This window comes from Bison bison, unplaced genomic scaffold (assembly GCF_000754665.1).
Source record: "Bison bison bison isolate TAMUID 2011002044 unplaced genomic scaffold, Bison_UMD1.0 scf7180017864066, whole genome shotgun sequence".
Lineage (NCBI taxonomy): Eukaryota > Metazoa > Chordata > Mammalia > Artiodactyla > Bovidae > Bison > Bison bison.
In genome coordinates this window covers 1,699,925-1,725,734 of record NW_011494638.1, presented here as the reverse complement: position 1 = coordinate 1,725,734, position 25,810 = coordinate 1,699,925, and the positions used below count along the sequence as shown (strand labels likewise).

The window sequence follows — 25,810 nt, the reverse complement described above, 5'->3', positions numbered from 1 at the left end:
TGATGCCATCCAGTCATCTCATCCTCTGTCGTCCCCTTCTCCTCTTGCCCCCAATCCCTCCCAGCATCAGAGTCTTTTCCAATGAGTCAACTCTTCGCATGAGGTAGCCAAAGTACTGGAGTTTCAGCTTTAGCATCATTCCTTCCAAAGAAATCCCAGGGCTGATCTCCTTTAGAATGGACTGGTTGGATCTCCTTGCAGTCCAAGGGACTCTCAAGAGTCTTCTCTAGCACCACAGTTCAAAAGCATCAATTCTATCTTTCCAGTTATTCAGGCCAAGAACTTTAATGCCATTTTGACTTTCTCCTTTTCCTCATACTCCACATCCAAACTTTTAGTAATCATTTTGTTTCTATCTTCAGAACATATCCCAGATTCTGACTGCTTCTCTCTATTATTCTGCCAAATGCCTGGTGTGAGACTTCATCCCCTCTTGCCTGGATACAGAAGACTCCTAACTACCCTCTGCTGTTCTTGACTCCTGCACTCTATTCCCAACCAAATATCCAGAATGGTCTATTTGAAACTAAGTCAGAACCTCATGTGTGTTAGTTGCTCAGTCATGTCTGACTCTTTGTGACCCCATGGACTGAGCCTGCCAGGCTCCTCTGTCCATTGGATTCTCCAGGCAAGAATACTGGAATGGGTAGTCATTCCTTTTTCCAGGAGATCTTCCAGAACCAGGAATCAAACCCAGGTCTATCTGCACTGCAGGTGGATTCTTCACTGTCTGAGCCACTAGGGAAGCCCTCATGCTACTACTTAACACTTTTCAGCGGCTTCTGTTTCACTCTGAATAAAAGCTACAGTCCTTACGATAGCTCATGAGGCCCTGTATAACCTGGCTGCTCTACCTATGTCTTCACACACGCCTCCATCTGACCTCATCTCTTTGTATTCATCCCTAGCTTCACTACTTCCAGCTAGGCTGCCTTTTTAACTCTTTCCAGAACATGTCAGGCAGGGTTTAAGGTCTTTGCACTGAGTGTCCCCTCTGCCTGGAAGGTCCTTTCTCCAGATTCCGTGTAAGTCAACCTGCTGTTCCCCACCTCTATTCTCTATCCTTCAATTCATCCTCAAATGCCATCTTATCAATGCAGGCACCCTCCAGTCTCCCTAGCATACTCTACCCCTTTCCCTGTTTGACCATAATCCTTTTCAACATCTGACATGCTGTATATCATTTTTTCATTTGCCACCTACCTCCTGCCACTCAAATGTAGGCTCCAGGGAGGTTATTAAATAATTTTTTTTGATCAGCTTTATTCACTGCTGTGCTCCCAGTTCCCAGAACAATGCTTGGAAGGAATTAAGCAAATACTTTTGGATTGAGGATGAATAAAAAATAGAACAATGGTTTTGGAGATAAACCACTGAGGTTCTAGATCCAGTTCTGCCAGTCACTACTTATGTAGCTTTAAGTGTATCTTCTACTCCTTTAAAAGCCATAGTTACTGAATTTGGAAAATAAGAATAAGATTCCAGATTTGATGTGCTTTTTACTTCCAAAGTTGTGTAGCATATGATTAATACATTGGGATGACCTGAATAACAGTTGCACAGTGGCCCTCTCAGGGCTTTTGAATAGAATATGCATTCAGAATATTTTAAAATGAGAGTTTATTAATAGTCTCCAATTATTAAGTCGCTAATATGTCCAAGGAGAAGGCAGTGGCACCCCACTTCAGTACTCTTGCCTGGAAAATCCCATGGATGGAGGAGCCTGGTGGGCTGCAGTCAGTGGGGTCGCTGAGAGTTGGACACAACTGAGCGACTTCACTTTGACTTTTCACTTTCATGCATTGGAGAAGGAAATGGCAACCCACTCCAATGTTCTTGCCTGGAGAATCCCAGGGATGGGGGAGCCTGGTGGGCTGCCATCTATGGGGTCACACAGAGTCGGACACTACTGCAGTGACTTAGCAGCAGTATGTCCAAAGAATTAAGTCCACAAACTTTACATGTATTATGTCAACTAATATAGAAATAACACTGCACAATAGGAGGATCTATCTCTGTTTAATCCTTAGGGAAATTGGGGATCAGAGAAGTTAGATGACTCATGCATAGTCAACCAGCTAACAAGCTGAAGGACTAGGATTCCAGTCCATCTCCATCTAATTCCAACTTCCTTGCTCTTTCTATGTCAGGCCATTTCTCACATTTATGATTATAAGTTATGTTTCCTCTATAGGACCTAGTCTGGATTGCCTGCCTTTGCCTGAAGTAGTAGTCATTATTAGGGTTATTTACTCTAATTTTTATTTTTTATAACGCTGGGAAAGAGATTATAATTTAAGGTATAATATAAGTGGTTTCTGGGCTTCCTTGGTGGCTCAGTGGTAAACAACTCATCTGCCAATGCAAGAGATGTGGGTTCAATCCCTGGGTTGGGAAGATCCTCTGGAGAAGGAAATGGCAACCCACTCCAGTATTCTTTCCTGGAGAATCCCATGGACATGTGAGGCTACAGTCCATAGGGTCGCAAAAGAATCAGACATGGCTTAGCAACAAAATAAAAACAGTAAGTGGCTTCTGCTGAGACCCAGGTATTTGCTAACCAGAACCAAGGAGGCCTCAGCTTTTCCTATGATTGTCCCAACCAAAGCAGCCTGAGCAACTAGGGTTATTAGCAAACAATCTCCCTGATGTTGAGAGGTGGCATTTATAGCATTTAAACTTAAGTTAGGTACAGAGGAAACATGGTTTTATGTTTTAATAATTGGCAGATGGAAGGTTAAAGAAAGGAGAGATTCACTTCATGCTATTAATTCTATAAAGTCCAAGCCTAAGGAATAAAATAGTACTCTGAGGTGCTCATTCTGAAGGACTGAGCCACTTCCATCATCAGAAATGATGGCTAAGTAATATTGGTAAGCCTGAGATGTTTTCTTTTTATCTTTCCCCTGAAGTTATAATTAATTCTTTAACTCATTGACATTGCCAAGAAAAGTTGGCTCTCATTTCCATCTCATATTAAAGTTTTAACATCACATTAAATTGCACTATGAAGTACCCTATGATGCCAGTAAGTAGTTACAGTTGAGACCAATACTTAGCTTTGATGGTGCAATCACAAGGTCAACCAAATGAAAGAGGGAGAAAGGAAATAGATAAAAAGAAAATGCTCCTTTACCTGCTCTGCTCATGAAGAAATGAAAGATAACAACTTCAAACTCATAGTGCTCTGTCATGCTCACATGTTTTATATACTGTTCTTGGCCATTTCCAATTTATATCATAGGTTCCATAGGAAAAAATGATATTAATAATGAGTCAGAAGTTTCTTATCTATTTCTTTTATGTCCCCAGTTTATATCAATACCTTCTATTAATCTCCCTTGCCCACTAATGTGAGATATGCACACACACACATACATGTCTATTAATATATAAAATGGTAATTCAATGAAAAGCATCTTAGACTAAAACTAATTTAGTTGATCCAGGGTTTCAAACATACATTAATACATTAATTTAAATAGACAATTATAGAAATTTTCCCTCCAGTGCAGGATTGCACTCTTCCTTATCTCACTCCTGGATCTGGCACCTAGATAATATACTTTAGCCATCAGAAAGCCTTAATTCATTGATTTTTTCATTTGGATGATAATATGTCCATTTTCAATTAATGAAAAGGCACTTATTAAGTGCTTTTTTGTGTAGGGAACTGTTGGACACTCTGTGGATCAATTTAAATAAACTAAGCCATAGCTCACCCTTAAAATTTCACGCTGAACATTAGGGCAAATAGATAGAAAGGACATTCAAGAGGGCAAATTTAAAAGAAACGATACATAACAAAACGAGTCAAATTAAAACATAAGTGCTATACCTATTGATCAGAGTAGTATAGCTGGGTAAGGACAAATCAAAGGAAGTTTTTTATAGGGTTTTCTGTGTGATAGATACTGATTCATGGCAAGGTGGAATTTCAGGAACTACTTGTATGAGGAAGGAGTTGTGAAATTCAGTAATCTGTTTTGAGGAAAATGTTAGTCATTGCATTTTGGTGGCAAAAAGGTACAGAAAATGGGTTTAAGGTATAAAGATGAGTTTGATTTGATGTGAATGTGTATTAGGATAATTATTAGAAATACATATATGTTAATTAATGTTTCTTGACTCTGGCTGTATATGAAAATCATCTAAGGTACTTTTAAAAAGTATTAATATCTACCCCATTCTCACCCTAGGATCTATTAGACCAAAATCACTGGAAGATTGATTTTTGTGGGGGGAAAAAAGGCTCCCAAGTGATTTCAGTGTGCAGTCAGGGTTGAAGATCATTGGGCTGCTTCCATGTTTAATACTCTCAAGATACAAATGTGTTCTATATATTTTTAGGTAAGAGTGAATCTCATCTACCTGAAGCTGACGTTTCACTTTTGAAGCTAATTTCCTGTTGGAGAGACCAGTCTGTTCAGGTATGATAACAGTTCATTTCGTGAAGTTATTGGAAGAGTTCCTTGCTGCTACATTTCCTTCATATTCCCCTCTACCTGAGAATATACATAAGTAGGTACTCTTGTGTTTTCTTCCAGGGTATTTCATTTAATAGGACTGATACAGAGATTAACAATGAGGGAAAAGTGGAAAAGAACATGCAGGGATGCACCGAGTTAGGGGCATGAACAGAGGGGGCTGATGAAGAGGTGTTTACTTTAGTGCCCACTGATGCAAGCGTTTATTATTTGATTTCAATATTAGATGGAAAGGTCCCTAGGCTTGTGAATCTGATAGGTATGATTAGAGATCATTTTTCTATCCTTTTCATTTGTGAGCTGATTTAGAGACCTCGTTTACTCAATGTCCAATTTAAGTCTTTTCCTTATTTCAAGGATTGTTTGTGTATGTGTGGATAGCTTTGTACATAATACAATAAATATCTGTGCATTGATTAGATGAATATTAACTGGAACTTTATTCTTCATGGGCTAAATAAATGTCACATTTGCAAGACAAGCATAGCAATAATGCCAATTACAAATGGTTATTTTTGGTTACAAGAAAACAAAGAAAGTCGATTCAGAACAGACTGTGGGGGTTGATACCATGAAACCAAATAACACAGTTGGGATGGTCATTAAAGCCATGGCCTACATGATTTGCCCCCAGCCTGACCTCTTTCCTCATCATTCTCCCCTGTCCTCACTAGCCACACTGATCTGCTTATTATATCCAGAACTCACGAAGCTCATTTCCACCTCAGGACCTTACTGTTCTCTCGGACTAGAATTCTCATTTTTTCCCATTCATCATTTGGATCTTTGCGTAAAAGCCAGTTTCTCAGGGAAGTCTTCCCTGATCATTCCATCTAATATTGTCACTGTACCCTGTCTCTCTCCACTGCTCCAGTCACTGTCACAGTATCCATTTTTATTTTCTTTGTTAGGCTTGCTTTTAATGGAGATTTTACCATTTGTTTTTTGCTTGCTTATTTTCTGTCTTTTCACTGTTACAGAAGCTTGCTGAGAGCAGGGACTTTGCCTGTCTCACTCACTTCTTTCACTAATGCACAGAAAAGCAGAAGTGACAGCAGCCAGTTAATAAATATTTAGTGAATGTCTGAATAGCTATGAAAAAGCCTCTGTGTTAATCAAATAAACATCAGTATATGTTGACTTTACCAGCAGATTTGCTAGCACCGTGAAAGAGTCTCTATTAAAGACGGAATTCTTTTTTCCCCAGTAGCCAAAGAATTTCTCAGTGGAGAAAACAATTCTTAGGGAAAAAAGAATTCAGCAGAACATTTATTCTGAATTGCTCCAATTAAAGATCTTTTGTAGTTGTCCGTTTGACCATCAAATAAATTTTAATGTAGTTTGGACATATTTGGACTAATGGACCTTAAGGTTCTATGATTCTATGACCTTGTTAAAATGCTGGCAGCAGGACAAATATTACCAGAGCATTTATTACTCACTCTGTATGAAGTTTAAGCTTCAAAGTTCTCTCATTTCTGCCACTAACCTGATAAATGATTCTGGAAGATAGGTTTAACTTGTTGATTATTTATTTTCCTCATGTGTAAAGTAAAAATGAGGCTTCCCAGGTGACGCTAGAGGTAAAGCATCCGCCTGTCAATGTAGGAAATGTAAGAGATTCAGGTTCGATCTCTGGGTTGGGAAGATCCCCTGGAGAAGAAAATGGTGACCCACTCCAGTATTCTTGCCTAGGAAATCCTATGGACAGAGGGTCCTGGCAGGCTACAGTCCATGAGGTCGCAAAGAGTTGGACATGACTGAGCATCTGAGCACAGGACAGATACTACAGAAATGAGAATTCCTGGGTCCTTCAGGAAAAACAGAGGCTGTTGCAAATATACATATAAATGCTTCAATAACCAATCCTCAAATTCCTTATAAAGGTGTTCATTTAAGCAGTTAAACATGTTAATTTGAATCTGCTTTTTAATGTATTTTAAGAATACTGGCAATGGTAATGATTTTGTAAAACAGAGCGAAATCCTACTTCAGAAATTGAAGGGGGTATTTTTAAGCAAATAAGTAAGGACAAGTTAATTTTGCAGATGAAAGAGTTTGCAGGTTGTCTCTTTTGTTTCTTACACATGAAATATGCCCGACATAGAAATAAATGCTGGAGAAGCAACAGCGAGTTTTGGGGTTGCTAACTTGCACATTTCTGAAGCAACACTAAAGTTCTTTGAATTTTATACTCTAACACTGGTAGGAGAAACCATGAAATCCAGGCCACCAGAGAGAAGTATTGTTTTTTCAAGGAAATGATGAAAAGACATGAAAGGCTAGTGTGAGTCTGACTGTTGGGAAAATGCTTTTATACCAGAAAGTCTGGACATTGAAACCATATGCAGGCCACAGGGGCTCTTATGAGTCTTCATAATGCTCTGTACTATTTTACAATACTTTGCTGTTTCAAGGTGTTAGCAGAAAACCATTAAAAAAATTTAGCTTGCTATGGCACCCCACTCCAGTACTCTTGCCTGGAAAATCTCATGGACCGAGGAGCCTGGTAGGCTGCAGTCCATGGGGTCGCTAAGAGTCGGACACGACTGAGCGACTTCACTTTCACTTTTCACTTTCATGCATTGGAAAAGGAAATGGCAACCCACTCCAGTGTTCTTGCCTGGAGAATCCCAGGGATGGGGGAGCCTGGTGGGCTGCCGTCTATGGGGTCGCACATAGTCGGACACGACTGAAGCGACAGCAGTAGCAGTAGTAGTAGTATGGCACAGTGATACTTCCAGCTAATAAGTATGGTCCAGATGTGGCTCTCTTTTCTCAGTCAACGGATTTTCAAACTTCATTTTAAATCTGCACCTTCTTTTATAAATTGTAATGCTTCATGTATCTATCTTTCAGGAAAAACTATATATGCATTTGGGAGACAGCTTTATTGCATTGTGCTTTCAATTCCGGTTCATTATTATCATTACAAAGTTATATAATATCTATAGATTTTATATTTGTTGGGAAAAATTCTATTTATACTACCTATCTACAAAAATTATCTACTGTATTTACATGCTAGAGAGACTTAAGTATCGATAGTCAGAAACTATCATTAAATTTTACCTTCTATCATGTATAGTTTTAAAGTACACAAAATCTATTTCAACTCTATTTGCATGATTTTAGTGTTCAGTATTAGTTTGCAGAAGGAAATGGCAACCCACTCCAATGTTCTTGCCTGGAGAATCCCAGAGATGGGGGAGCCTGGTGGGAGGCCATCTGTGGGGTCGCACAGAATCGGACGCGACTGAAGCGATTTAGCAGCAGTAACAGCAGCAGTGTTCAGTGTATAACAGATACCACAGCATTATTATATGCTTATATAAATTGTACCATGTCTCTGAGTATTGATCTTACACTGAGCACAAAATGCATATTTTGAGTTTGCTTCCAACTGGGTACGTGCCATTCTGTATTCACTTTTTAAGTTCTGTGGCTCCGATTGTCCTGCTCATTGCAGTAAATATGTTTTATCCTGCTGTTTCTACTTCATCTTGTTTTTTAATGATACTCATATTAATTATTCCTGCAGTACATATTTATAGTGACATAGATGTTAAAAAATTACAAAATTTAACAATTATAAAATATGGTCAATCTAATAATTAGACATATTAACTGAAGTTCCATAAATCTCTGTATATTTTTAAGAAAGAATATTGATCCAGGTTGTTATAGAATATTATATCTGGTAGATAGAGGACATGCTAAATCACAGTCATGAGAGGGCATCCATAATCCTATGGGAGCGTATGGCCAATCTGCCCATTCCGAGGGACAGACCATAGTCTGGATGTACTACAGGTCCAAGGATATCCTCCAATATCTTCCTGATTTTTATATGTAGAAACAGAAGCAAGTTCCATACAGCTTACTGTGATTGAAAGCTCTCATCTTAGCCTCTCTCAGCATCACATATTGTTGTTTGGGGGTTTTGGTTTTTTTTTTAATTGAAGGCTTTACAGAATTTTGTTGTTTTCTGTCAGATAGCAACATGAGTCAGCCATAGGTATACATGTGTCCCCTAAAGTCCCAGAGAAGTACATAACTTGTCAAAAGTTGCATTTGTAATAACTGTCATAGTCAGATCAGAAACTTGGACCTTCTCATTTCAGATTGAGATCTCTTTCTCTTTATACCACACCACTCATATCTTGGAGGCAGTGCTATCAAATAAATGTGTGATAAAATTAAAATGACATAAATTCAATGGTGTAAAATTATCCATGAATAATTAATACAGGTTTTCCCCTCATAATATCTATATGATAAGTGTGGTTTACTTATTGTGATCTAAAATAGTATGTTAGTAGATATCATAGCTAATAGTTAATATATGCTTCAGCATATGGTAGATATTAATAAGCATGAGTCATCAGTACCATAATGTGTAGAATTTTATGTTGTATTCATGGTATGCAACAGCATTCACAGTGTTGAATATCTCATCACATAATATGCATGAGTAAGGATTATGTACCTTTATTGTAACAGGCAGTACTACAATGTTAATAGATCCGGTGTGCAGTAGTAAAATCACATCATTCATGAGCCTTTTTGCCACAACCCAACCAAGCATCTGAATGGCCAAGAATAGGGGGATGATCAGTGATCAGGAAACTACTCTGATACTTTCTGGATGTTCCCTATATTTAAAACTCTAGAATAGAGTTTAGAATAGAGTTTCTTCTGCCCCTGCTATTTACTGAGCATCTGCCATCAGCATAAACTCTCTGAGTGTCCCTAGAGCCTAAAAGTCTCACAAGATTGCTGTTTTTGTTTAGTTGCTAAGTCATGTCTGACTCTCTGTGACACTGTGGACTGTACCACGCCAGGCTTCCCTGTCTTTCACTATTTCCCAGACCTTGCTCAAATTCATGTCCATTGAGTCAGTGATGTTATCCAACCATCCTCTGTCTCCCCCTTCTCCTCCCACCTTCAATCTTTCCCAGCATCAGGGTCTTTTCCAGTGAGTCAGCTCTTCACATCAGGTGGCCAAAGTATTAGAGTTTCCGGTTCAGTGTCACTCCTTCCAATGAATATTCAGGGTTGATTTCCTTTAAGATTGATATCCTTGCTCTCCAAGGGACTCTTAAAGAGTCTTCTCCAGCACCACAATTTGAAAGCATTAGTTCTTCAGCATTCAGCCTTCTTTATGGTCCAACTGTCACATCTGTATACAACTACTGGAAACACCATAGCTTTGACTCTACAGACTTTGTCGTCAGAGTGATGTGTCTGCTTTTTAACATGCTGTCTAGTTTTGTCATAGCTTTCCTTCCCCAGAGCAAGTGTCTTTTAATTTCATGACTGCGGTTACTGTCTGCTGTAATTCTGGAGCCCAAGAAGATAAAATCTGTCACTTTTGCCACTTTGTTCCCATCTATTTGTCATGAGTGATGAGACCGAATGGCATGATCTTAGTTTTTTTGAATGTTAAGTTTTAAGCCCACTTTTTCACTCTTCTCTTTGACCCTCATTAAGACGTTCTTTAGTTCCTCTTTGCTTTCTGCCATTGGAGTGGTATCATCTGCGTATCTGAGATTGTTTATATTTCTTGATTCTAGCTTATGATTCATCCAGCCTGGCATTTCACATGATGTACTCTGCATGTAAGTTAAATAAGCAGGGTGACAATATACAACGTTGGCATATATATGTTCCTTTTCCAATTTTGAACCAGTTTGTTGTTCCATGCCCGGTTCTAACTGTTGCTTCTTGACCTGCACACTGGGTTCTCAGGAGACAGGTACAATACCAATCCACTTTACCACCACTGGATACCTCATGATAAACATCCCCCTTCCCTCTCCCCTCAACTGTGGTTCTTGACTGTCTATGTACAATAACTGGAAGGCAGGCTTTGCAGCGTTTTAAGCCATGTGAAACTATTTACACATATACACGGTTTAGTGAGATTTATTATTAAAGTTTTGTCTTTAATTTTCTGTATTTTTTAAATCAAGTGTGTTTAGTTAAATTGTACTAGGCATTCAGAAACTAAACTTGTCTTTAAGAACAATGTGATATATTCAAATTTTGTTTCCTGGTGAAAATGAAAATATTTTATGAGAAAGAATGGAGAATTTCTTTAAATTTTCCTTTTTTAATCTCTTGAGTTTTTTTTTAAAAGAACAGTATGATGACTTGGATGCTAGTTTCCAGTAGCTGCACTTCAGTTGTTTCTGATAGTAATTCTGGTGGAATGGAGCATTACAATTTATGTGAGGCGTTCAAATCAAAATTCCAGGCTTGGGGGTTTATATAAGACCCCGAGCATTTGTGAACCCTAAAAATAATTCAATTTAAAAAATAAATTTTACAGGTAACTGAAGCAATACAAGCTGTTCTTTTGGCAGAAGTTCAGAAGCACATGAAGACTTTAAGAAAGACACCAGTCAACAGTGAACCAGAGTCTGTGGCAAAGAATGGTGACTATGAGATGATGCAGATGCTGCCGAAGATTGAATGGGCCAAGGAACCTGAGTTACAGTGTACTACAGACACTTTTCCTCTGCAAAGTAAGTGCAAAATTTATTGGCAATCTCTTTCATCAGAACTTTTTCTACTCCTCAGAGCATATTGAGAATATGAGTTCACAATAAATCATTTCTGCAAAAGCCAAGCTAAGTGCCCTGTTTCTGACCTATTCTGCTATCAATTTCCTCATAATTGTCAAGTTTCTAATTCTAAATTATAATTAATAAATATTTTACAAAACAAAATTTATGTTCTTTGTTTAAGTGTTTTAAAGTTAAGACAGTAAAAATGAAAACAGAAGTAACAATAATAGCTTAATGGGACATATATTATAAGAATACTCTGATAATAATGGGTCCTAAATTTGTGTTCATTTGATAACATGATAATAGCCATGTGCTGTTTTTTGGGGTGGGGCGGATAAGAAATGAAATAGAAACTAAAAGTAAACTGTTTTATAGTTGGACCACTTGATTCATTCTGTAATAGATTTTATCACTGTAACTTTATAATCACAGTGTTTATGCTTTTGACTAGAAAGTGAATCTAAATTTCTGCTGAATAATGTTATCTGACTTTTTAGCCTGTTATCTGTGACTTAAAAGTGAAAATTAAAAAATAGTAAAATCAAGCAAAACTTTGATTTTCAACTTTGTTAGTAAGCTTTTGATGAAAAAATAAACATATAATATTATTATATATATTTCTCAGGAAAACATGTTACAAGTTTACATGTTTCAGATTATTAAAAAATTTTAGATACTTCTTTTAGCTCTTTAAAAGAGATTTTATTTGGGACTCAGAAATGTTGCTATATTTAAAATGTTAAATCTTAAAACAGGTATTATTCTTTAAAATGTATTATATTTATTTCTTCTTCTTATTTTTATAAGATTACTGATTAGAGAGCACTATGCAGTGAAAGAGGATATGTAGCAGAAAAAGGCTTTTTCAAAGAAGGCCAAAGATCAAAATAGATGGACTATTTCCTAGTACCAAGAAAGTCACTGAGGCTGGTAAATTCAGATAGTAATTTGTTAAAACTCAGTGGTGATTTCAAGTCACTTGTTTTTTTGTTGTAAAGAAATTAGCTTTAATTATCTGGCAAATTTACTCGCTTTAAGGCCTTCCTGTTTGTTCATGTCACATAATTGTATTTGTATTACACCTTTCAAACAAGAAGTAGAAAAATTCCTTTTTAAATTAATTGCACTGACTACGTTTGTGTTCTTGATTCATTTGGAGAGACACCTGTAGTGTCTCTCCAAAGGCAGCTAGTGTCATTCATCACGTGTTAATTCTCACTTGGTGGTATTTCTGTTACTTATCCCTAGTGTCTAATTTATCCATTGGCCCATAAGCCTCATTTCTGGTTGAGATATTCTTGGCAGGCTATCAAGGTGAAATTTTTATGAGTTTTGCCATCACATGGCTTACTCATTATTTGAAGTTTCATCAGATTGGGCTCTCTGGTGAACCATCATAATTGAGAATTATTGAGAATTATTAATTCTATGGAACTGAATCTTACTGTGACTAAAGAATCTGGATCTTAGTAAATATTATCTATCTTTATCATTATTGAGTGATCCTTTAGAAAATTTAGGATTAGCTTGTGATAAGAATTGGAACACAAAAATATTAAAACTACTTGATATATGTTGGTGGATTAAATTTAGAATATTTTATTTAAAATAAGTATAATATTTTCACAAATAAGTGTATATTCTCCTGGGAAACAGTCCTTATACGAAAATATTAACTCCAATTGCAAGTATATAGGAAGCAAATAACAAGCATTGAAGAGGAAAATTTGCAAGCAATATTATATTGGATACTAACATTGCCATTTTTCCTCTTTTGGAAAAAATAAACAAAACTAATTTTAAAACTATTCAGAGGAGCTAATAATTACAGGAAAAGCTTTAGATCTTTACTAGTGGTATACACTGCACTACTTGATGGAATTTTAAAAAATAAATAACTAAAAAGCTATTTTATTTATCTCAGATACCCTGATTCAAAGGTTAAGAGGATGATGTAGGTGGTATTCACCAAATATGATTATACCTCAAATTTTATAGGCAGATTTACTTAGCTTTAGTGTGACTGCAACATATCATTTTATCAAATGTTCTTATGATAAATGGTTTATATTGTTTAATTTTATCAGGTCCTTGCTCATTTTTCCTCTATGAGTTTCCCATTCCCCCTACTTGTTTTTGTTTGTTTTTCTATTTTCATTTATTCTTTCTTGGTTCCTTGATTTCTTGCACTTTATTTGTAAATCATTTCAAAAGTAACAGATGAATTTTTTGTATAGATACTCATAAACTTCTTTTATGTTGGGTATAGTATGTTTGGCTTATTAGTGCTGTGGTAATATGACAATAATATTAATATATCATAAGGAAAAATAATATTAACAGCAACAGTTATTGTACTCTTACTATGTTCTAACAGCTGAAAAGAACTACTATCTGAGGAAGAGAGATTTCCATGGTGCTACCTAGGCTTTTCCTGACATAAGCCTCTATAAATATTTAGGTTAACATACTAATTATGTATCTTTCTCATGCACATAGAAATAAATAGTACTTGGAAAAAAGTTCATCACCATACTGGGTATCTTGAATGTCTCTAGTAGTGTATCTCTTGCACTTTGAGACATGCTTCCTATTATTATTTCATTTTTTAAATGAATAAACTGGACTTAAAGAAGGTATATGACTTGTCTAAAGTCACCAAATTACTAAAAACAAGGAAACAGTTCCAGATATTCTCTTAAACACTCATTTTATCCAATAAGCTGCATTTTCCACACTTGCAGCATGAAGGAAATTTGCTCTAAATCAGCTTGATCTGAAAATTGAATAATTTATTGAGTGGTTTTCTTAGATTTTTATTCCTCTCTCATAAATCATACTTTCTATTAACAAAGAAAATGCAGAATGTTCAATCGTTGTCATCACAGCCCTTATAAAGAAAATCACCAGGTTTCTTGAAAGGTTTGTACATGAGATGGAAATCAGCAAAGTGAGAACTGAAGCACAATGTGTGTTTGCACCTTATAATTTTGTATCTTATTTTTCAGTGTTTTCACTTGTTACATTTCACAGCTTGTATTTTATTGGAGGTCTTAATATTTGTGAATCAGTATTTTATAGGAGATCTGTGAATTTTATCTGAGTTTACAGTTTTATAACGATCACACTGCGATCTACTTGAATCTCTTTAATAAGAAATTGTATAATTAGCACTCACATTTGAGGTTAAGATTTACTACTTTAAAAAACAACAATAGTTTCTATTATTAAAATGCTTTAGAAAGCTATTTCCCTTCACTTTTTAAACGCAAGTACTCTGAATTGTTTCATTAAATAAATTGGTTGAAATAGAAATGGAGGCTTTGTAGATAAAACTGTCACCGTAGAATTACTGGCTGAATTTAAATTCATGTTAAACTGTGTGGTTGTGAAGATGATACATCAAATAAGGGTATTGCAAATAATCTTTATTATGTGCATCATTTTCAAAGTCTTATCTGCAAAGTTAAATAATGAAAATGTGCTCTTTAAATAAAACCATTATTTTGTAGTAAATCAAGGTATATTTAACAGAAAAGTTTTGTGATCCTGGTGGCCATCAGTAGAAAAACTGGCACAGGACAGTTTTCATCTGCTTGTTGAATGTCTCAGAAGGAAATCTGTGTAGTTGTAGAAAGGCTTTGAAATATAGTATCTGACTACCTCATAGGGAAATTCTTTCCTGATATTGTTAGTTATGGTAAATACATCTTCCTTTTCCTTTGAGGCCTTCAGGCTGAGAAGGCCAATGCATTCTTAAAGGCACAGAAGTAATTTAGAAAAAATCTGTGTAAGGCAAGTGAGCAAGGAGCAGAGAAGTAATGGGGGATCATCATAGAATGCCTTTTGTGTATCAGACTGAGGTCTTAAGCTTTCTCTCTGAAATGGGAAAACAGACAATGGGCACATATTTTAATGGGATCTCACTGCCTAAAGTTCAGGGCCATGAGCAGAAGCTGGGAGACCAGTTGGAAGGCCTTATAATGCTAATCCAAATGATGGCAGCTTGGAACAAATATGGTGGCTTGGTTGGAGAAGGTGAGAAGTGATCAGATTTTGAATGTATATAAAGGTGCTGTGCTCAATTGCTCAGTCATGTCTGACTCTTTGCAACCTCATAGACTGTAGCCCGCCAGGCCTCCAGGCTCCTCTGTCCATGGGATTTTCCAGGCAAGATTACTGAAGTGGGTTGCCAAAGTATTTGCTGATGAAATGGATATGGAGGAGTGAGATAATCAAAATCTATACTTGCATTTTTTCCAACAAAAGTATCCTTGATCCATAGATTGACCTTGGTAAGCTGATTTGATTCCTATGTTGGGTAGTGCAGTATCCCACAGGATATTCTGGGTAGAGAATGGAAGATTCACTTCCCAGAAGGCTGCCTCTCCTATGTTCAGTTTCAAGTGTCCCTGCTCAGATGACCTACAGATTTTATTTTCTAGCATTAACTAAAGTAACTCTCAGAAAATGAGCAAAAGTTTCTAGCCAAGAAACTAAGATTGAAGATAATTCTAATAATGCAATCTTAAGCAAAAAAGCACTGTTGTGTGTGTATGTGTGTGTTAATGTTCTCCTTTTGAAATTCTTATTTTCGTGTATATTTTAGAATGGACTTAATGTTGATATACTAATAGGATGTATATTATTTATAAAAAACATACATATACTGGTGATGCATGCATCAGAGTTCTTTGTATTTTCTGCAAGAAAGTATCCCAACCATAGCCTTTGGGTGGACTCAGAAGGCAGATATGATAAGCTTTTGGTTATGAAGGGATGGTAACTTGATATTCTGTACTGCATACTGTGCTAGCTCCAAAACTTTGAATACATCTTTATGCATCACTCCTCTATGCCTCTGTGTACTGATCCATGAATTGGTGGTACACAGAGAACAAATTGGAAATCCCCAGTCGAAGACCATAGTGTATCAGATGCTATGGGTGAGTTTGCAGGAACACATCACAGCAGTACCTAACCCAGATTTGAGGTCAAGAAGACTTCTTTGAAGAAGAGATGCCTAATGCAAGACTTGAAAGATGAACATAATTTAGCCAAGCAAAAAAAGCTGGAGTAGGAGAAGGCAGCTGTTTCAAAGACCACTGAAGACACTTATGCCCTTTTCTTTCTCCCCAGAATTATCTGATCCATACATGCATAAATGTGGAACCTGAACATTAGAGAGAAACCCATACATCCTTAATTTCTTCTCTGGAGAGCATGTGCCCTTTTTGAATCTCATTGTGCCAATGCCTTCCTCTCCTAATTAAAGTGAAAGTGAAGTCACTCAGTCATGTACGACTCTTTGCGATTCCATGGACTATAGCCTACTAGGCTCCTTCATCCATGGGATTTTCCAGGCAAGAATACTGGAGTGGGTTGCCATTTCCTTCCGCAGAAGATCTTCCTGACCCAGGGATTGAACCCGGGTCTCCTGCATTTTAGGCAGATGCTTTACCATCTGAGCCACCAGGGAATTCTCAGTCGTCTAGAATAGCAATGATAGTGATAGTGATGATAATACTAACATCTAACACCGATATGGCTTAGTATGTTCTAAGTGCCTCATGTACCTTAAATCATTTGATTCAGGCAACAGTCTATGGGGATAGGTAGTATTGTTATTACCATTTTATTGATGAGAAAACAGATACAGAGAAGTAACTTTCCCAGTCTTTTCCGAACAAGCAACAGAACCAAGAGTTAAACCCAGGCATCAGAATCTGGGTTCTTCATTATTCTCCGGCATTGCTTTCCAATTAAACACTATTTTCCTTTACTATTTCTTAATTCATCAATATTTACCATGTGTCTCCTATATGACAGTTACAGAGATAGGTATTGCCCAGGTCGAGGATCACAAGGCTGCAGAACCACAAACATTTGGTATAACAACAGAGGAAATGCTCTCTTGAATCAATTAATGAGCAAATATCAAATCACTAATTTCTAATAACATTTGGATGAGACACTATAAGCTATTTCACAAAAGATGCACTTAACATTAAATAGCTTTGTTTGGAATATACATTTACATAAGTTTTAGTGGTTACAAATTAGAAGGTTTTATGGTTGGGAACTGGAAATGCCAACTGGTAAATAGTAGATATGAAAAAGATTTGGCATATACATATTAGTCAAAAGGTTGGCAGTATGGGGAAAGAGGAAATATAAATTTTCATTTTTATAGATTAATTCAAATTATATAACAGACAATCATATTTAAATATCAAGATATTCATGTTGAATGATGAGGAATTTGCATATGATAAGCAAATAATTTAGTACCTGGGGTACATTGCATACCTTTCAAAAAACACTGTTGCCATTTGGGTTTAACATATGTTCTGTCTTATATTTTGCTTCTTGCAAAATAGATGGAGAATTTTTATCATTTCCCTTTCTCCCTATATAAATCCTGAACTTCTCCACCGCTTCTTCCCTCTCTGAATCATCTTTAAGATTGCATCGCCTCAGAAAGACTGATAGAGTTCACTGCTCTTTTTACCAAAGTAGTTTCATCTTTCACAGAGATTGAGATTGATGATTTTCATCTTGGCATATGAAGAACTAGAGTGTTGCATCATCCTTTTTCCTCATGAGCAATCAGAATGCCAACCTGGCCCAGCTGCGTAGAGACAGTAGCATCAAGAAATTGGGTTAAATATTTCCTTGGTGACAGTTGTGTGGGCACCAATTTATCGATTGCTGTCTGCATGCCCATTTAAATTTATTGACAAAGGAAAAGTGATCTAGATTCTGTCCCTGAAATCAATGTATTTCACACTATTGTTCTCCAAACTGAGACTGGCTCCCAACACTGACCTCTCAAGGATGGGGTCGGGTCTATTTATCTTTTTTCCTCCCATCACCTGGGAGGGTCCTTCACCTAGTAGCTGGTAATAAGTGATTATTGAGAGGATGGATGAATGGATGGACCACAGGGTAGCTCGTACTAAAGATTCAGCCAATTTCTAATTAGTAATAGAAAAAGAAGACAAGAAAACTCAGCTGATTGCTTTCCTGTAGCGGCCAGATATAGCCTGAATACACACATGAACACAGAAAGCTCACAAAAAAATTAAAAATAGACACATGAATGAATCTCACTTGTAACCATTCCAAAGCTTCTTTCCTAATGGTTGATTATTTAGCTCTTCATTACTCATTTTGTCATGACCTGGTTTCAATCTGATGTTTTTAGAGAGCCTGGTGACTTGCTTGAAACTCGTCTTCTTATTCTTCATTCAGCTACAGCTTCTCTGTGGAAGTATTTAAGGAGCTGCTGTGTCAAACACTATTTCTTCAGTGTTCGGATTCATGTCCTGTGTTCTGACTCATCTGTCTCTTCTTGAATTTCTGGTTCATTTGTGATCTCTTGTAGCCAACAGCTCCAATACTACTACGCTAGAGTTCTGCATACAACCTGACTCATTTGGGTCAGCCTCCTCCCTGTTAACTCCATTTCTACTTCTGAGCTTGGCACCTTGTGTGATATTAGTTTCTACCTTAAATGCAATGACATTAGTCAATATGCATATGCATTCCTAGTTCTGGAAACAATTTTGATACAACTAAATTCCTTGAGAGAAAAAGCAGGGATTTAGTCAGTTTTGTATTCTCAGCAGAGAGTACAGTGTCTAGCACACGGCAAGGCAACTGTTAGAGAAATGGTGGTTGAAGGAAAAATTATCCGTATGTTCTTATGTCATTCAGTTCAGTTGCTCAGTTGTGTTCAGCTCTTTGAGACCCCATGGACTGCAGCACGCCAGACTTCCTTGTCCATCACCAACTCCCAGAGCTTGCTTTCCATTAAGTCGGTTATGCCATCCAACCATCTAATCCTCTGTTGTCCCCTTCTCCTCCTGTATTCAATCTTTCCCAGCATTAGGGTCTTTGCCGATGAGTCAGTTATTCGCTTTCTGTATAGGCCAACTCTCACATCCATACATGACTACTAGAAAAACCATAGCCTTGATTAGATGGACCTTTGTTGGCAAAGGATTGTCTCTGCTTTTTAATATGCTGTCTAGGTTGGTCATAGCTTTTCTTCCAAAGAGCACGCGTCTTTTAATTTCATTGCTGCAGTCACCATCTGCAGTGATTTCAGAGCCCAAGAAAATAAAGTCTGTCTCATGTCATTGGAATATCCCATTCCATCAGAATGTCATTCATCTTGGTGGCAGCGTCCTTATTTTACTATTTTAACAATATATGTGTCCAATTTTCAGCCATAGAACAATTTTAATAACTTGTAAACATCTCTTATTAACCATTTATTATGTCTAAGGTTCAGTGTAAGGTACTACAAATCTTTTATTAGGTCATCTCATACATTGCTTGTATATCCTTCTAAATAGTCTATGTCATCTGGCACCCTAATTTCTTGTTTATTCCCCTTTCTTTCCCACCTCTCTGAACTCCTTGAGGGCAAAAGTTGGAATTTATTAGTCTTGTGCTTCTAGCAGGTAATGTCCTATGTGGCTCATGACGGGTGCTCCTTAAAGTGTGCTGCCTACATAAGTGGAGGAATGATAAATGACAGCGCCAGACATGTATCAAAGAACTGTGCTGTAAGAATGGAAGAAATGCTAGATAATATGCTAATTGTCATAGGTAGGAAGGGAATAGGAAAGGTCATTATAGGGACAGAGATGGTTTTCTTCTAAAATGTTAATCCGGAGGCATTTTTTTTTAATTTATTTTTCTTAGTTCAGGGGCAAACTAAATATCTGTCTAGAGAGCTACAAGGAAAAATTAATGCCAACAGATGTTTGAAGGCAAAAAACAAGGCAACCCAGGAGAATAAGCCACAAGAAATGAAGACAGCTAATTCAAAGAAGAGTTGTTACTTTTTTTTTCCTTTTACCTGATATAGATGATCATGGGCCCTTTATTCATATCTATGCAGGAATGCCTGTCATCGAGCCAAGCAGCCCTGCTAATCTGGGGCAATATAAAAGTTCCCCTTAGTAACTGAATATACATAAGAATACGGTAACTGTGAACAATCTTCCAGCCTTTAGTCAGAATGAAGTTGGTCTTAAATTTTAGAAACTTTTAGTGTGGTGTTTCTCAACTCTTTTCAGTTCTAGAATGGACTGAAATATTGTTAACAATTTCTAATACTCCCTTTCTAATTCTAAAATGAAGTTCATAAGTAATAAAACCTACCTCACAAATAATTTATACACAATTTAAAGGGTTCATAATAAAAATATGTCAATAGGTAAAAGCTTGGGCATGACCATACTAAAAGATATAATAAAATGCTGATTGGGAGATATTTCATTGCTGAAATGACAGCTGCAAATGCAGGCCTGCACAGGCATGGTGGTGCTGTTGGTGACATTGGTGTCCAAATGGATTTGGGTTAGTATCCTTCCTAGAAAACTGAAGGTACAGTCAAATCCTTGAAAGATCCCTATGTGTAAAAGAAAGTTAGTTACTGGACTCAAGAAATTATAAGCAGGGCTTTCCTTTCCGTGAACGTACAGTGGAAAACTTGAAAGCCATGTGAAACATCAGGATAATTTTTTCATTGTGAAGGACCATCCTGAGCACTGCAAGACATCTGCCTTTTCTTATTCCTGCCCACTAAATGCCAGTAAGTATTTTCACCTTTCCAAAATCATTGGGGAAAGCAAAGGTCCCTTGCCTCAGCAGTTTCCAAAGTCTTCCTCCAGGGGGCAGTACCAACCCTGCTGACAACCAAAGCCTTCAGAAAGGGATTCTATACATTCTGATGCCTTTCTTTGTTTCTGTCCTTTCCTCTTTTGAAAATGCAAAGGGAGATAATGGAATTAAGAACCTCCAACTAACTTAAGAAGTTCTTTCCTTAGCTCCTCTGTGTTTGCTCCTTTCTTTGCACTCCACCCATGTTGTTTCTTCATTGGTCATAGTTCTTCCAAGGACATGTAACAAATCATCAGATAGCAGTTCCGTCTCCTTCATTAGATACAGAATTTCTTACTCTATCCTTTCACTTCTGTCTTTGTGTCCTCAAAGCCTGGCAGTGGGTCTGGCATAGAATCAATGTTGTTGGCTGATTAAATGAAGAAGGCATGCTACTGACTACTAAGCATTCTCCAAGGAAGTCATTTTTAAAAAGTCCACAATTTATAATTGAAATTAAATGATTATTTTACAGTACAGAATAAACATAACACATCTTAAAATTAAAAATTGGGTAACCTATCTCCTAATAGGTCAATTTAACAAAACTGGAAATGAGAATGATGGATGGAAAGTGATACACAGGTTCATTTAAATGCTGGGAACATAATTCGAAAAGTTTGGCTTCAGATCAGATCAATCGCTCAGTTGTGTCCGACTCTTTGCAACCCCATGAATCGCAGCATGCCAGGCCTCCCTGTCCATCACCAACTCCCTGAGTTCACTCAGACTCACGTCCATCCAGTCAGTGATGCCATCCAGCCATCTCATCCTCTGTCGTCCCCTTCTCCTCTTGCCCCCAATCCCTCCCAGCATCAGAGTCTTTTCCAGTGAGTCAACTCTTCGCATGAGGTGGCCAAAGTACTGGAGTTTCAGCTTTAGCATCATTCCTTCCAAAGAAATCCCAGGGCTGATCTCCTTCAGAATGGACTGGTTGGATCTCCTTGCAGTCCAAGGGACTCTCAAGAGTCTTCTCCAACACCACAGTTCAAAAGCATCAATTCTTTGGTGCTCAGCCTTCTTCACAGTCCAACTCTCACATCCATACATGACCACGGGAAAAACCATAGCCTTGACTAGACGAATCTTTGTTGGCAAAGTAATGTCTCTGCTTTTGAATATGCTATCTAGGTTGGTCATAACTTTCCTTCCAAGGAGTAAGCGTCTTTTAATTTCATGGCTGCAGTCACCATCTGCAGTGATTTTGGAGCCCCCCAAAATAAAGTCTGACACTGTTTCCCCATCTATTTGCCATGAAGTGATGGGACCGGATGCCATGATCTTTGTTTTCTGAATGTTGAGCTTTAAGCCAAATTTTTCACTCTCCACTTTCACTTTCATCAAGAGGCTTTTGAGTTCCTCTTCACTTTCTGCCATAAGGGTGGTGTCATCTGCATATCTGAGGTTATTGATATTTCTCCTGGCAATCTTGATTCCAGCCTGTGTTTCTTCCAGTCCAGCGTTTCTCATGATGTACTCTGCCTATAAGTTAAATAAACAGGGTGACAATATACAGCCTTGACGTACTCCTTTTCCTCTTTGGAACCAGTCTGTTGTTCCATGTCCAGTTCTAACTGTTGCTTCCTGACCTGCATACAAATTTCTCAAGAGGCAGATCAGGTGGTCTGGTATTCCCATCTCTTTCAGAATTTTCCACATATCTTATCTTTTTTATATTAATTTTTATTGGAGTATAGCTGTTTTATGATGTTGTGTTAGTTTCTGCTGTATAGCAGAGTGAATCAAAGTGAATCAGCTGTACGTATACATATATCCCCTCTTTTTTGGATTTCCTTCCCATTTATTTAGGTCACAACAGAGCAATGAGTAGAGTTTTCTGGGCTATACAGTAGGTTCTCACTAGTTCTCTATTTTATACATAGTAGTGTATATATGTCGATCCCAATATCCCCATTCATCCTACCCTACATTCCCCCAATATCCATACATCCATTCTCTACACCTGTGTCTCCATTTCTCCTTTGCAAATAAGTACATCTGTATCTTTTTTTTTTAGATTCCACATATAAGTGATATTGATACATCTTATCTTTAAAATCCAATATCCCATTGGTACTTAAAGTATATTATAGTATTTTCTGAGAAATTTATAACACCATGAAAATAGACAAAGTGTATCCCTTGGCATCTGAAAATAGACAAAGTGTATCCCTTGGCATCTGCACAAGAATAGGGAATAACCAGTCTGATCAGTCATCCATCTGGTAGGTCCATACATCTATCTATTCACTCTACCTCTTTGAATATGTTATAGGTTAGATACTCTGTTTCCCAAGCTATCTACCAGGAATCTGAGAAGAATATGATGTGATATCTATTTCCAAAAGGCCAAGTCCTATGAACATACAAGGCCACAGTGTGGTGTAAGATAGAAAGCTCACACTGTTGTGGAAGCATGGAGAGCCACCATTTGCATTGGGGTGATTTTTAGAGGCTTCACACAGAAGTAAATATTCATGTTTGCTTTGGAGGATAATGGTGTGGCAGCCATGGAAAGATGCACTTTTTAGATCACTCTACATGAGAGGACGATTTGCCCAGATGTGAGGAGTATGGCCAACTGCCCGCTGTTGGTGCATCCAGGATTCATCCCTGAATTGGAGCAAAGATCATAGTCTTTCTGGGACAACGACTGAGGACAATGGTGGTACAAGGGCCTAGCTATTTCCCATTCAGACAGACCTCCTCTAGTGACCAGTTATGTCCTGGAGTTTCCACTGGGTTGATAAAGATTGAAGCATTTGTGTAGTAACCAGAGAGCTCCGTACCCAACTCTGTTTTTGCCCTTTTTCTTTCACGCATGTTACTCTCTAGTAAGCCTTTTGCATTTCTAACTCCATCCTTATATGTGCTTTTGGGAGGACCCAACTGCCTCCAGTGGGAAAGTTTGGTGTAAGAAGCGTAGTTCAGGCAAAAGGAGTAACATGAGGACAGACACAGAGGTATACAGTGTGGCCTGGTCAGTGAATAGGGATAAATTTGATGTGGGTAGGGAGTAGGAAATGAGGATGCTTCAGTCTAGATCCAGAAGGTGAGACACCCAGAATGTAAAGGATCTGGCAATGGACTTTTTCTTGAAAGAAAAGGAGAGCCATTATAAACTATTTTAAGAGAAGCGAGGCATTTCCAGTGCAAAGTAGACTGAATAGAGCAGGAGATGCAAAGAACCCTTGTGTCCAAATTTTGTCAGTCTCTCTGTTTAGTATTTATTTGCAAAGCAATACTTCTTTTTCTTACATTTTCAAATCACTTCTTCATAAAACTAGATTATTTAGATGGAACATAGTGCTTCATGTCTCACATAAAGAAAGAAAGTATGCCTGCATTATATAGAGGAGAGAAATTTTATAAATAACAGTGAATGTCCTTCAGGATCATCAGAATCCAGGTCATATTAGTGACACCTTCAACGTTGGTGTTGTTCTTGGGGCTAATTTGAAGTTGTTTCTCTTCCTTTATATTTGCTCACTATCTGAATCCCCCACCCTCTCTGAGTCAGTTCTTAAATGTTTTCCAACTTGTATTTGTAAAATACTTGGTCAATTTCTCATCTTTTTTGGGCTGCATTTGGATCATTTACCATTTATAGACAAGTTTGGATTTCACCATTGATTTTTTTTCCCCTTTTTCTGTGTATAGATTTATGTAGACATTATTGACTTCGTTTACCAACATTCTTAACTGAAACATTATGACCAGGCTTATTAAGTGTTTGCTATTAGATACTTTCTAGGAATGGGATATATTATTTCTCTTTACCACATTAAAAAATTGATTTAAAGAATAGAATTTAGCAAAGCAAGGTAACTTTGAAATGTGCTTTTTTGTGTATTTATATTAATATCCAGTGAATAATTTCAAAGGTTAAACTTGATGATCCATCTCTTCAAGCTATCTACTTAAGTCTAGAGTCATTACATCACCTGCTTCCTTTATGCCATTGATTTATGTTTCTTTCAAACTGCTGAGATTGGGCAGTATCATTTATTTTTATATGACATACTCTGCACTATGAAACAGAGTTTCAGAAGGTAATGGTAGAAATACCTGTAACGCAATATAGAATTGCCTACTCACCTGAGTGATTCAGTAACATATCCATTAACGTTTGTCTGGAGTTCTCATAATACTGAAAGAGAATGAAAGGTTTTAATCAGTCTTTTTTTGTAGCAAATAAGTCAGGGCAATTTCCACGTAAGAATAGTATTCAGATACCATAATGTGTTTGTGTTTAATGTTGAGAAACGCAAAAGAGTTTTTAGAATTTTCTTAAGCCTCTCCTATTTTAAATTCTCCAGATTAGCTAAAGTCTATTCATAATGTACTGTGAAGAAATATTTGTTTCAGGAATGCCAAAATATGTATTTGACCCCTATTTTCAGAAACTAAAAGAAAAAAAAGTGGATTATTTTCAAATAAAGTGAGCTTTTGCCCAGTTCAATGGAAGGAAAATTCGGGCATGAAAGACTTAAATATTTTGCTATGTTTATATGACTTGTTAGAAAATGGTCTTAGACTAAATTGCATATCCTGTTTGTTAATCTCAGATTCTTTTCTGTAAGTCACACTGATGGGGCATCGTGTACAGGAAGGAATTTACAAAAGAGTAAGCTCATTTATTTATGCAAATTGATGTGTTTCCCTCTAGCTATATCCCTAGGAGGATATTGCCATTTTTATGTTTCCAGTGGCTCATTTTAAAGGAAAATACTTTACATATTTTTAAAAATGAGTTAAATTTTTCTGTTAATGGAAATCCACTGTTATGGTATTCATATTATAAAAACCAACTCAGTCAAAAATACAGTTTGATGAATGTAGCATCTTTATAAATTGAAGATAGTGATTTCATTTCTTCCATAGTAAATTTGCTTTAAATATTGGTTTATTATATATATTCACTTGTATTACAAATATTTCCAGTAAGCAAACACAAATCATTTTTATATTTAGCATTTAAAATGTATCTTAACTCAAACATTAAATCATCTATTAAATATTCAATTAAAGTGGGTTTTGATCCATTTTTAAAAATTAGTGGTCAGGTAT

At 36.9% G+C, this 25,810-nt stretch overlaps 1 protein-coding gene across 1 annotated transcript in view; it reads left to right on the top strand.

Annotated features, from left to right (window-relative positions):
- The window catches only part of WDR72 (WD repeat domain 72), a 227,036-nt gene that overhangs the window by 139,300 nt on the left and 61,926 nt on the right, over positions 1 to 25,810 (top strand). The window contains exons 17-18 of the mRNA XM_010836763.1: positions 4,351 to 4,430; positions 10,822 to 11,017. Coding sequence (XP_010835065.1) covers positions 4,351 to 4,430; positions 10,822 to 11,017 — 276 coding nt within the window. The remainder of the gene's footprint in view (positions 1 to 4,350; positions 4,431 to 10,821; positions 11,018 to 25,810) is intronic.